At 39.9% G+C, this 13274-nt stretch overlaps 1 protein-coding gene across 1 annotated transcript; it reads right to left on the minus strand.

Moving 5' to 3' along the window:
- Nucleotides 1-204: 204 nt before the first annotated feature.
- On the minus strand, nt 205-4548 carry TFPI2 (tissue factor pathway inhibitor 2). The gene is made up of 5 exons (XM_058568638.1): nt 4384-4548; nt 3901-4080; nt 2806-2985; nt 1426-1596; nt 205-1057 (listed from the first exon to the last, which is right to left on the minus strand). The coding sequence occupies exons 1-5, from the start codon at nt 4469-4471 to the stop codon at nt 975-977; spliced, it is 702 nt and encodes a 233-aa protein (XP_058424621.1). The 5' UTR covers nt 4472-4548; the 3' UTR covers nt 205-974.
- Between the last annotated feature and the right edge of the window lie 8726 nt (nt 4549-13274).

The raw sequence follows: 13274 nt of genomic DNA on the forward strand, positions 1-13274 counted from the left end.
CGCTGCGGCGGCCCGGGGTTCGCCGGTTCGGATCCCGGGTGCGCACCGATGCACCGCTTGTTAAGCCATGCTGTGGCGGCGTCCCATATAAAGTAGAGGAAGATGGGCATGGATGTTAGCCCAGGGCCAGTCTTCCTCAGCAAAAAAGAGGAGGATTGGCATTGGATGTTAGCTCAGGGCTGGTCCTCCTCACAAAAAAAAAAAAAAAAAAAAAAATTTAACAACTTTAGTGGTCTCCAATCCATCAAATCTTAGGAAATACTATAACAACAGGAAAACTATTAAAAGCCATCTCTTTATATGTATACACAAAGACATACATGTGAGTGGGGACGGATTAGATGGATAGATGGATAGATGAGAGAGAGAGAGAACTTTAACCCCCAAGGAGAACATTTTTGATTTTAATAAATTTACTAGCTTTTTAATTCAGTCAAAAAGGTTATTTTATTATCTTTTAAATGACACAATAAAAATGGAAGTAAGTTAGTAGTGTCTACATAATAGCACTTGTAATATTTTTTAAAGTGTCGGTAAATTTGCAAGTTTGTCACTTTGGGCCTAAAATATAATCCAACTTTTAAATGCAAAATGAAATGTATTTGCTAGACCTTTTTACAGTCTTATGTGTTAAAAGGGCATGATTATATTGTCTTATGCTTTTCAGTTAATATCATCTTCTGAAATAAGAAAGAGTAACCCCAAAAACTGGTTGAGTCATATTTGCTTTTTTATCTTACGCACAGCAAGAATTCAACTTCATGAAAAATAGTTGAACAGTAACCTAAAAATAATAGATTCACATTTGATTAGCAGCTAGTTATGTATAAAAATACACAAATAAAAAAAGTAACTTGTATCAAAAAAACGGGTGAATAAATCATTAATGATTCGTTTACTCATGTTGCCATATTATTCTTCAGATATAACTATAAAGGCAATAGTATTCACAAGATGACATATAGAAAAAATGGTTAAAATTGCTTCCTCCGAAGTTTCAGGCTTCTATTGGCAAGGAAAAGTTTTGGCATCTTCCTATTCTTTTTCTTCTTCAAGGCTAAAGTCAACAAAATAAAAATAAACATCATGTCTCCACTCAGCAGGCTCACTATAAATCACCACATTTCCAATATGCTTACAAACTTATTTCATCTTATTTTTAATGATTATAAAGCCAGTTTTACTCATTATCCACTCAGTTAATTACATTCTAACTTTAAAACACAAGGATACAGCTACTGTATCTAGATACTGTAGCTAGCCAGTATAAGCATTTTGACAAAACTGATTAGGACTAAAATGCTATTTATGTAGAAGTAGTCTAGAAAGGGCAATATGCTATTAGTAAAACGGATATATAAAAATATAATTTTGCTCATTATTTATAAAGTTAGTTCAAAAACTGAATAAGAGAAAACTCACTACCTTTTGCGCAAACGTGTCTGCAGTCCTTCATGTTAACAAAGTTGTTGTTATTCCCTCCACAGCCAGTATAGGCGAAGACCTCACAGGCTTTGTGTCTTGGATTAAAATAATAGCGAGTCACGTTAGCAGAACATAGTCCCTCATCTTTTGGACTGTAGCAAAATGATGGACCTTCAGTAAAAAGAAAATAAAATTAGAAATGCAATAAGACCAGAATTAATAAACCATGATGATGACGAAAGTAAGCGAAGAAAATCTAATCCCATAGAAGCTTCATTCTGAATCCAAAATATCATACTAAACCATTTAAAAAGTGTGCCTCAAATTTCAAGAAACCTTACATGCTGTATTTTGTTAATTCTAAATTTTTATAAACTGGACAGAGTTTCTCCTGAAGCTATGACCTTGTATCATCTGAATGTGTAAAGAAATTAAACCCAAAAAACAGACACAGTCAAGTAAAAATGAGCTACGTTTCAAGGGATAATATATGACATGCTTTGGTAAACTTTCTTGTGTTGGTAGTTTTATTTTAAATGCTTTTATCAGCTCTCCTTCCATTATTAATCAAGAATACATGGATCTAATTCCCGGGTAGCCACGGAACATTTACATTTACACAAACAATATAAGAGAACACCAGCAACACAACTCCTTATTAAGTCAAGATTTTGCTTATTCAACAAAGCTATAGAGCTTTATCAAACGGTCTGCCAAAGGAAGTTTTCCTTGTTGTTGAATTTATTTATCTATATGTATGTGTCTCCACTGTGCCTAGGGAAAATGCCTGTATTGTCTCTCTCTACAAATATTAAATACTGCCCAAGAAACCCACCATTTCAGGGACTGCAGGGGAAGGAGGTAGGTAAGAAATGGGAAGAGGGATAGAGATCTCTTTGTGCTCCAGTTTGCAATGATTAAAGGATACAGAAATCTAACCAGAAACTTTAGCAATTTTCAAGTTTCACCATCTTTAAGTCTGTAGAGATTCCACTATCTCATACACACAACCAATTCCATATGAACCAGAGGTCATGGCAGTCATTAACGAATATTGAATTTTTTATGTGTAAATTGAGTAGGTGAGACATAGGTCTAAAGAAACAACGCAGAAGAGGAAGCAAAAACTTAAATCATGGCTTTGTCACTTCCCAGCCCTGAGAACTTGGAAAGTCATTAACTTCTCCTGGCTTGTACTCTCATACGTAAAAATGGGGATAACACTTCGTCATCACAGGGCAATAGTATGAAGATTGATATCGTATTACATGTGAAATCACCAGAATGCAAACCATGTTAATTCCACTCAAATTATTGATTTTTTTCACCCTCAGTCTTAATAAAGAAATGAAATAGAAATGCCATAAAAATAGTATTTACTTTTCTTTGGTGCACAGAAGCCCATACAAGTAGCTTCATCTGGGAACCGGTTCTCATTGCTGTGACACCCGCCAGATATGAATTTTTCACATGTCATGGAACTTAGATTGAAGAAATACTGTTTTCTGGGCTCCCCACACTGCCCCTCACTGACTTCCAATCGGCAAATTTTGGGAACTTCTAGCAAAAGGAGGGCATAAAACAATGTTAGTGAAAAATCAGGCTTCTTAGTATTACTTTCAAAACTTTACTGTATTTTCAGAAACAAGTGGGGGGAAAAGGCATCATATTTAGTGCTGGGATAGATAATCCCCCGAAGACTGCCCATTAATCCAGTTATTTAGCGTTTTGTAACAGTGGCTCCAGCTCTGACTCAGCTGTGATAAATCTTTCAAATGCAGTGGAAAGACTGTTCTCTCAGGGTGTTCTAATTGTTTCTACATATGAAGTTAATCAAACTTATTCACAGGAAGACTCATTTTCCCCTGGCCCAGTTCCTTGAATGGCAAAGCCTCAGGTTCTGTTACAGGCCTTAACAGATACAATGAGCATAACCAAAATACAATAGAAAACGGTATCATGAATCTCCACTAATCCCTATAACCCAAGTAACCCAAGACATATGTTTGGGTATCGGCTGACAAAAGTAAGGTTGTAATTAGCTAAATCACACTTTAATAATAAAAAACCTTATACAATTTCAAATTGATGGATAACGGACACGAGGAAATGGTGTTCTCAAGAAGGCATAAAAACTATAGGTTTAGAACTAATGACAAATATAGAAAAGCACTTACGTTGCACCTAAAACATTACACCTTTGCGTTATTACGCCCCACGGTGAAATCTTGCCCTGAGTCTGCACAGGCACCAAATTATGATAGTTGCCAGTTAGGAGAGAGGAAATGTGTTAGCGGTTGTAAACTTGTGATTACTTTCAGGAAACTGAAAACCAGTGTGCCTTGCTTAATACTTGAGAAAATTCAGGCTAAAACTTACTGTAGAAAGTGGGATCTGGCAACTTAGCTAAGTTACTACCAGCCCTTCCTTGCAAGGGGCGGCGCAGGAGTTCTGAGTGTGCGTGCGACAACTTACTCTCTATCCTCCAGCAAGCTTCATCGCAGGCAGCCCAAGTTTCGAAATTGTTGGCGTTGCCCTCGCAGCCCCCGTACATGAACTGGCGGCAGCTCTGCGTGTACCTGTCGTAGTAGTAACTGGGGATCCGGGCTCGGCAGGGCCCTTCGTCCGGGGGCAGCAGGCAGATTGCGTTGTTTCCTGCAGGCGGGGCAGAAGGAAAAAGCAAAGAGAGGGAAGGAGGTCAGCCACATCTCCGGGGAGGGAGAGGCTTCCCGGGGAGTTCTGTCCCCTCCGTTTGGAGCAGAGGGGCCTCTGCAGAGAAAGAAAGTGCAAACTTGGGCGCAAGCGCCCTCATCGCACGGCTCTGCAGGGCGCCCGGCAGGAACCTGGGAAGAGCAGGGCGCAGAGAGCGGGTGCGGGGGGCCCCACGGCCCGCCGCGCCCTGGCCGCCTGGTCTAGAAAAAGCCTGGCAGGAAGAGGGACTCCTAGACGGCCCGATACCTGGCGGCACCTGAGCAGCATCTCCCAGCACAGTCCCCATCAGGAGCAGCGGCAGAAGCAACAGCCCGAGGGAGTGAGCAGCGTCCATGACGAGGTGTCCCAAGAAAGCGCTAGCGGGAGGAGGGTGCGCAGCAGCCAACCTCTAGGCAGCCTGGGTGCCTGCTTTATGTAGGGTGAGCGTCTGCCGACCCGGGACGGGGCGGAGCGTGTCTGTGCAGAGCCTGGAGGGGAGGTTGATTCATGCCTGGCGGGCTGTGACCCCAGCCGCCCAGGCGCTGGAGAGTGTGTGCGGGGGAGAGGAATTCCCCCGAGTTGAACCTGCCTCACAAACTTTCTTCTGTAGCCGGCGAGGATGACCAGATGGGGCATTGTGTCAGTGATGGGAAGTTGACAAGCTAGAGGGAAATGACCTGGGGGTGATTTCATAAGGTTCCAACTTGCAGCATCACACTGAAGCCTGAATCCACATTTTGAAAGCACGAAATCCACGTATTTGAAGGGCAGAGAGAAAGTGTGAAGTTCATAGAGCTGAGAGGAGCCGGGCTCAATGCAATGGACCCTTCAATTAGATTAGAAATTTAAGTATATATGTATTTATTTACATTTATACATATATACATATTTCAATCGAAGTCTAATTAACATTTAATAAAAGTCTCATATCTTAAATGTACAGTTTGTTGAATTTTGACAATTATATACACCTTTGTAATCACCACTCCAATCAAGAGTTAGAACATTTCTATCATCCCAGAACATTCTCTTGTACCCTTTCCCAGTCCATCCTTCTATCCCCAGACCAGGGGCAAGCATTCTTCTGATCACCGTAGATTGGTTTTGCCTGTTCTTAAATCTCATGCAAATAAAATAATAAAGAATACACTGTTTTGTACTTCTTTTGCTCCATTACTGTTTTTGAGAGACACATGTGTTATTGTACAGTTTGTTCGTTTTAAACGCTAAGTAGTCTTCCAATATATGAATATTCCACAAATATCCTATTATTGGACATTTGTGTTGTGTCTAGTTTGGGAATATTATAAATAAAGCTGCTTTGTGTATACAAACAACTTTTATTACTCTTGGGTCAAATGTTTAGAAATATTTAGAAACTGTCAAACAGTTTTCCAAATGATTATATCATTTTACCCCCTTCAGCTATGTGTGAGAGTCGCAGCTATGTTTTTTGAGCTGGAGCATGAAAGTCCAAAGAGAGGTGGCCTCAGGGGATCCCAAAGCTTTGACCAGATCAGCCCCCTCCCACACATTCCCTCATGTCAGTGCATCTATTGAAGCTCATTGCTCGTTGGACATATTAGCTGGAGTCTAACTTTTTATTTTTAGAAAACAAATTATCTACACTGGGATTTTACATGAACTATTAAAGATATTTCTGGAGAACATTTTAATGGGTTCTCTTGATGAGTGTGTCTTCCCTTCCTCCCCCTTTTCCTCTTGTTCTGTTCAATAGTCTCAAGAGAATAATTATACTCCACTTTCCCTGAGGGTACCGGAGGGAGTTTACAGGCGTTCTCTTTCAAGTTCCTGAGAATCCCTGTGCTCACAGTGGGTTAATAGTCTATATACCTTCTTGTGTAAGTTTTCATTTATCCTGATATCATGGCACAGAATCATATTCCTATGAAAACTAGCCTTGTGTGAAAATACTCAGCGTCACATATGCTCTCAGACTACCAGGTATCTATGACTAAGAAGGACAGAACGTGGTTACCAGAGGCGGAGGGTGGGAGGAGGAGGAATTGGAGGAAGGTGGCCAAAAGGTACAAACTTCCAGTTATGATGTAAATAAGTCCTAGGGATGTAATGTACAACATGATGACTATAGTTAACACTGCTGTATGATATACAGGAAAGTTGTTAAGACAGTAGATCCTGAGTTCTCCTCACAAGGAGAATTTTTTTTTTCTGTTTTTTCTTCTTTCTTTTCTTTATAGTATATCTATGTGAGATGATGGATGTTAGCTGAACCTATCGGGATAATCATTTCACAATATATGTACATCAAACCATCACGCTGTACACCTTAAACTTATACAGTGATAGATGTCAATTATTTCTCAATAAAACTGGGGGGAAAAAAAGAACGACAGTCAGAGATATAAGGACAAATGTTTAACAGCCAGCTCTCCAGGAGGAAAAAAACGAGGAGGGGCTGGTTTGTATAGTTTACTGATTTCCACGGTGTAAATTCTCCCATTATGGCCAATTTCAAGCTACTAGAACTGGAAATAGACGGGTACAATGGGTTCCCCAGAGCCAGTGTGAGCTGGCTCCAGCACGCCAACCACTGAGATAGGCAGCTGGTTTTGGAAAGACACATTCATAGGAGAGTCAGATTAGACCCTCCCAGTACCTTCCAAATAGTATTAGTGGAAAGAAATTTTATCAAACGTTTAACCATGATCGTGTTCAGGAGAAAAGTTGATTCAACTTCAAACTTACCTATTTCCATTCCTTTGAATATGATTAAATGTATCTCCCAAATGGACTAAAATAAATTCAAGGACTGATACTGAGTCAAATTTGTCATTCAGCGCTGACTATTATCACTGCTGTTCTTTGTTCTCAGCTGCTGGCACTTTTTGATCATGTTTTGCTTCATATAAAAAGAGGAATCTTTTGAATTAGGGCAGATTATTTTGGGAAATTGCATGATGCAATGGGAAAATAGACTTGGGAGTCAGAGGAGACCTGGATTTTATTCTTTGCTCCTTTGGGCAAGTTACATAAACTCTCTGAGCCTTGGTTTCCTTATCTGTAAAATGGCTATAATAACTGTACCTTACAAGTGTGTTATGAAGATTAAAGGGAAGGTGCCTAGGCACTCAAAGAGATGTGGTTAGCTCTTCACACACAGGCACAGAATACACCCACATCATCCCATGTCCTGGTGCCCACTGAGAGCCTTGGCACAAAATTTTAAGATGGAAAATCAACCACAATCAGGAAACAGAACAACATGAACAAGGCTTGTAGGACTGAAACCTGTGACTTTGTTCCCTTCAGCTCTTCTCTTTGGCTGAGCTCAGAGGCCACCTCTCTGCCCAGGAAGGTGTCACACAGACATCACTTTGTGATGGTCTCTTCTGGGGAAAGGAGCTTCAGGACTCTCTCACCTAGAGCAGAGTACTCAGTCCACTCAGGCCTGCTGTGTAGCACATGGAGTGGGAGAGGGAGGTGGTTCAAAACCAGGCTTTTCACCCCTTTGTGGTGTAGAGTCTGTAGACACAGATTGAAATCCATGTTCAGAGGTACTCTATAAATGTTAGTTTCCTTCCCCTGTTCTATAGCAAATAGGGTGCATCTTTAACACCTCCATGACCACTAAGCAGGGACAGGGAAGAAGGAGAATCGAACTAGTGGGGTAGTTAGAAGTTTGAGATTGTCAAGCCAGGTTATTAGGAAGGAAATTACTCCTCTTCATTGCAAAACAGTTGAGTATTTTTTTATGCATGAAAAAGATATCTTCCAATATAAAGGGGAATCTAAATTTCCTGAGACTACTTTAAATTACTGAATTTATCCTCAGGACCATGTGGAAGGAGCCATGTGACTACCAAAATCAGCCTCCATAGGGATGTCATAGTACTTCTATCTCCTTAAACCAGTGTTTGGGCCAAAGGTTACCACATAGTTGAGGAAGAAAATTCCTTTATCCAAAGTCAACAGGAAGTACAAGCCTGGAGGGAATGAGAAGAACAGTCACCCAGATTGATTTGTCATTGCTATACCAAGTGACAGCCTTGGTGACTGCGGCTAAAGACAGAGGCTCAAAATAGTTTGAAGTTCTGTAAAATAAGGCATAGAGTTCTTATAATTTGAGTGCTTAAAGAAACTACAAATGCCATCTGTTCCAGTATTTTCATTTTACAGAGTTATAAATTGAGACCTAGAAAGATAAAATGACTGGTCATGTTTATTTATCTTAGTTGCTGGCAGAGCTGAGACTAGAGGAACCCAAGTTCTTGATCCTCAGCCCTGTGTTCTTTCCAACATACCCAGACCTGGGCTCTTTCCATTGTACCAGGACCTTAGAGTAGAACACTAAATACCTGAATTAAAACACACAAAAGCTACAGTGAGTTTGGGAGCACCTGTGCATGTATCAGATCCCTGCTCTGTTCTTTCTCCCACCTTAGCACCATAGCAAATGCATATGAAGCTGATTTGGAACACATTAGCTCTTAGAATTCCCAAGTGTTGAGCACGATGTTCTGTCATCTGAGAGCCCCACAGGCTTGGAATGTGACCAGGAAATTTAAGGAAAGGATTGAGGCAGATGGTCTTCCTCTGTGTCAGACACCTTAGAGAGAGGTGGCATGTCTAGCTCATGAGTGAATGAGGAGAATTAATTGAGTCCAGTGATGTGGGGATACTTATTATAATACTTATTATATAATACGGTCACTTAAAGAGTTACATTGATAATTCCTTAATAAAATTCTTGCTGCCTGATGTTTTAAGTCCTGTCAAAATAAAATCTGAATGAGTCCAGCTGACAGTAACAAGCAGTTTACACATCTGCTAACAAGGGCAATTAATCTCTTCTGAGAGGTTAGGGGTCACCAGGGTTTTGTTAGAGTTTAGGCAACTCCTTCACTAACTAGGCATTTTTCTAGCAAGTTGAGCCGCTTAGGACATGTTTACTCTACTGCGCCCTCTGTCGGATACAGAGCATATATGCGAGTGTTATATAATAAGGTGGAGCCACGTAAAAGGATGACACAATTCCTATGCCTAATTTTATTATTCTTGTTTTCCCTAGGGACAATAAGATAACAGAGTATACGCTATGTCTTTTACATGGTCATTCTTTCATTCACATTCTTTCAATCTGCTATTTAAAAAATAAGCAGATTTAATATTTAAAATGTGCCAACTTTGTGCTAGGTGTTTGGGATACAAAGATGAATAATCATGTTAGGGATTTCACAGCATAATAGGGTAGAGAGATAAACACTATATAACCCAGTTGCAGCATAATGTTCTTAGCACAGTATTAAAAATATGTACTAGATTCTATGGGACCATAGAGGAGGAAATAAATAAAATTTAAGTAATAACTCAATTCAAAATAAAAGCCAATCCACACAAACATATCGAACATTCCATCTTCTTTGCCTGTGGCACACAGAGACTCATTCCGTCATCAGCTAGTTGCTTTGGTTGGATTATTTTAGGAGCTATGGTTCTAGCAAAGCATTGCCTTCTGCAGGAGGGCAGAATGTCAGAAACCCCCTTTCTCTTCTTCCTAGATGTATATTCCCTCAAATGTTATGCCTGCTTATGATACAGACCATCTTTTTTCTTGCTTAGGTTGTGGCATATTTAATTATGTAGAGCACTCAGAAGGTTGGGGCACATTTTGGACTATTTTAACCAAAGACCTTTCTGGCACAGTGCAGCCTCACTGCCTACCCAGAATTCTAGCATGGTTTACTCATCCACTGGAGAGTGGCATGTCAAGAATGAGGAAAGGAAGAGAAAGTTTTTCCTAACTCCTGTATATCCTGCGGGAACCTCAATAGCAATAACTATAATAATGGATATAACGTTATTGAGAATTTGCATTGTATTTTGCACTCATTAGCTAATTAAATTCCCTACAATAATGATTTGAAGGAGGTACTTTTTATTCTCCCCACTCTGCAAATGAAGAAGCTGCAGCTTTAGACAGATATGTGACTTGACCAGAGCTATACAGCGAGCCAGGCAGTCTGAATCCTGATCCCCTGGTCTCACTCACTGTGCACACATCCTTTTCTTCCGCATTAGTGAGAACCAAAGCCAGGTTCATATAGAACATGTGCTCATGACCCTAGTTCAGTACCTGGACAGCTCTATCTCAGATTTCCATTTTACTCAAACATGAAATCTATAATTGAGAACAAACAGATAGCTATAATTTAAATACACTGCTATAATGCTCTAAGAGAAACATCTGCCAATGTTGATAATCAGATTAGAGGATTGAGACCGTTAATCATCGAAGTCCTTATTTTCAGGGTTATATTTAGCAGAAAGTAATGGACCTTGACCTTTCAAGTATAAAGACACCCTTTCTTGCAAAAAATATTGTCATTTTTATACTCTAGCCCAAATCTCATGTTAGTTATACATTACTTACTAAAGTGTCATAAACCCTCCAAATGTTCATGTATTCTAGCATTGTGTGGAAAAGCTTTTGTATCTTAAATCACACAGCGGGGACAACCTGCCATTTTGGGGCAGGGGGAGGCAATAGCTGCAGCTTGAATGGGGCGTACATCTCCTAGGAGTCTCACTATTTTTTTTTTCACTTATTGACTGTTAGCTGAGAGAAAAACTGAGTCAAATGGAAAGGTCTGTATTAGAAGAGAGTTGAGAGCACTAGCCTGGACTAAATATAGTCCAGGGGGTGGGTTGTTCCTAGTGGTCAACTGAATCTCCCATATTCTCTACCTTCCTTTATCTTACAATGGAAGTCATGCCGTGGTCCAATCAGAGGCCAACCCTCTGGCTACTGCTCCGGGTCCTTTCCCCTCTTGCCTTGTTAAGGACTTCACTCTTCTCACTCCTCTGCAGCATCAGCTCTGCCTGTCTCCTATCCTTCAGCACATGCACCCAGGTTATAATAGTTTTCATTTGGAGTGCTCTCTCACTGATTTTTTCATCCCAAACTTAAAGTTTATATTTGACTCTACATCCCCTTCCTATTAGGGCCATTTCACTGCTCCCTTTTCCAGCAAAACTTATCAGACATGTTATCTTCACTCTCTGCCTCCACTTCCTCATCTCCCTTTTATCCCACATTCCCCTCCAATTAAACTTCCAAGCTGGGAAGAGGATGAACAAGAAGTGCTCTTGTCAAGGGCCACTCATCATGTTGCCACATCTTACTGGACCTCTCAATATATGACACCCAAAGCAGCTGTCCCTAAGGTCACCAAAGACCACATTTTTCCATCTACATTTTACCTAACTTCTCAGCAGTATTTAACATAACAGTGTCAAATTCTTCCTCATTCTTGAAATGCTTTTTTTTTAGTATTTATGATTCCACATTCTTCTGGTTTTCCCCTATCTAGTTGACTACTCCCTGTCAATCAATCTATCCCTCTCCTCTGCCTGCCCACATAAAGGTTGGGGACTCAAGGCTCAACTTTGAGAACTCTTCTCTAACTGTACTCTCTTCTTATGTGATTTCAAGTATATAGACATGAAAACCTTATACATACACACATATACATAAATTTGTGTACATGTGTATAGTCTTGATCTCACCTCCAAATTCCAGAAACTTATATCTACTTAACATCATCTCCACTTGGATATCTAATAGACATCTCAAACATTATATGTCCTAAACTACAGTCTTGATCATATACCCCCAAGCTTCCCCCTTTCTGAAAATGACACTTCTATTTAGATTCTCAAGCCCAAAACTTTGAAATCATTCTTGACACCTCCCATCCCTCATCGCCCAGTCCATCAATAGTCCTGTCAATTCTATCTCCAAATCACATTTTTAATCTGCCCACACCTCTTTATGTCCGTGGTCACCAATATAGTTCAAGTCTACCTGCCCTTAAGGTACCATTACATTAGATTCTTACCTAAACTCCCAGTTTCCACTTTTGTTCCCCACTCAATCCCACACAGCAGAGTATTTTTAACACATCAGACCACGTCACAACACCTCCCTTCTTCAAAATAAAATTAAAACTTTCCATTAGCTTCTTATTTTACTCCTCACCATGCAAGTCATTCACTCTGAGGGGCTCTATGTGATCTGACCACTGTCTCCCTTACTGCTCATCTCATCATTCTCCCTTGATCTTACCATACTCAAGTTACACTGTGTTTTCTATTCTCCTAGTACAACAAGTTTGTTTCCACCTCAAGTCCTTTGCATGAGCTGTTCCCTCTGCTTAGCCCTTCTCCTTGCATGAAATGCTCATCCCCTGACCTTCACTTCACTGTCTCCTTCCTGGCAGTTGGGTCTTGGTCCCACAGGCGCTACTTCTAATCAGTATACGTGATGTGGCTCCACTTCCTAGTCACCCCTTATGACTTTATGGTATCACAAACTATATTTATAGCATTTATCATTTGAAATCACTGTGTTTGTTTTATTTTACTTGTCTGACCCATTCATGTATTTATTTGTCTGATCATTCATAGTGATCAATGATACTCACTGTTATGTTAGCTCTGTGAGAGCAGGGAACTTACCTGTCATATTCACCATTGTATCCCAGTGCTAAGAACAAGACCTGGAAAGGAGAATCTCATAAATGTCTGTGGAATAAACAAATTACTTATTATTACCACTATCCATCTTCTTTTCAAGTGTCTTGAAAACCCACTTGGCTCAGTAGAAACAGAGAAACGGAATTGCTCTGGGGAAGAAAGTGAGTTGTCATAGAATATATTTGAATGTGTATAAGCCACCCGTACCTTAAGAATAAGCTAACAGTTTGAGAGAGAATGGTATTTATGTAACAAAATAGCAACAGATACAAAAACAACTGGCTTTCAAAAACCAAATATGATGAAATGTGTGATCAACTTGATTAGTTGGAGGAAAAAAACCCAAAAATACAAACTACCTTTTATGTGACAGAAAAAAAACCTCAACTGAAAAGAACGATTTTTATAGTGATGAAGTATAAACACAGTAAGAGATAGAAAAGCTGATTTTGTTTGCTCTTTCAACTTTAGCAATCAGGAGTGCCTGGAACATGGTAGTTACTCAATAAATTGCTGAATGAGTGAGTACTTCTTAGCTGCTACCATTTTATTGGCCCAAGTAGAAAGACAGAAGGAAAAAGAGTAGATACATAGATATATCTAAGCGATAGAGGTATTGCATATATGTGTTCATCACA

Source organism: Diceros bicornis, chromosome 3 (genome assembly GCF_020826845.1).
Source record: "Diceros bicornis minor isolate mBicDic1 chromosome 3, mDicBic1.mat.cur, whole genome shotgun sequence".
Classification (NCBI taxonomy): domain Eukaryota; kingdom Metazoa; phylum Chordata; class Mammalia; order Perissodactyla; family Rhinocerotidae; genus Diceros; species Diceros bicornis.

Bases quoted from the DNA above. Each gene is read 5' to 3' on its own strand.
- TFPI2 (XM_058568638.1), bottom strand. From the start codon at position 4,471: ATGGACGCTGCTCACTCCCTCGGGCTGTTGCTTCTGCCGCTGCTCCTG. The intron at 1,597-2,805 runs GTAAATACTATT...TTTTTACTGAAG, and splicing joins CTTCTGTGCACCAAAGAAAA to GTCCATCATTTTGCTACAGT. The intron at 1,058-1,425 runs GTAGTGAGTTTT...TGTTGACTTTAG, and splicing joins CAGACACGTTTGCGCAAAAG to CCTTGAAGAAGAAAAAGAAT.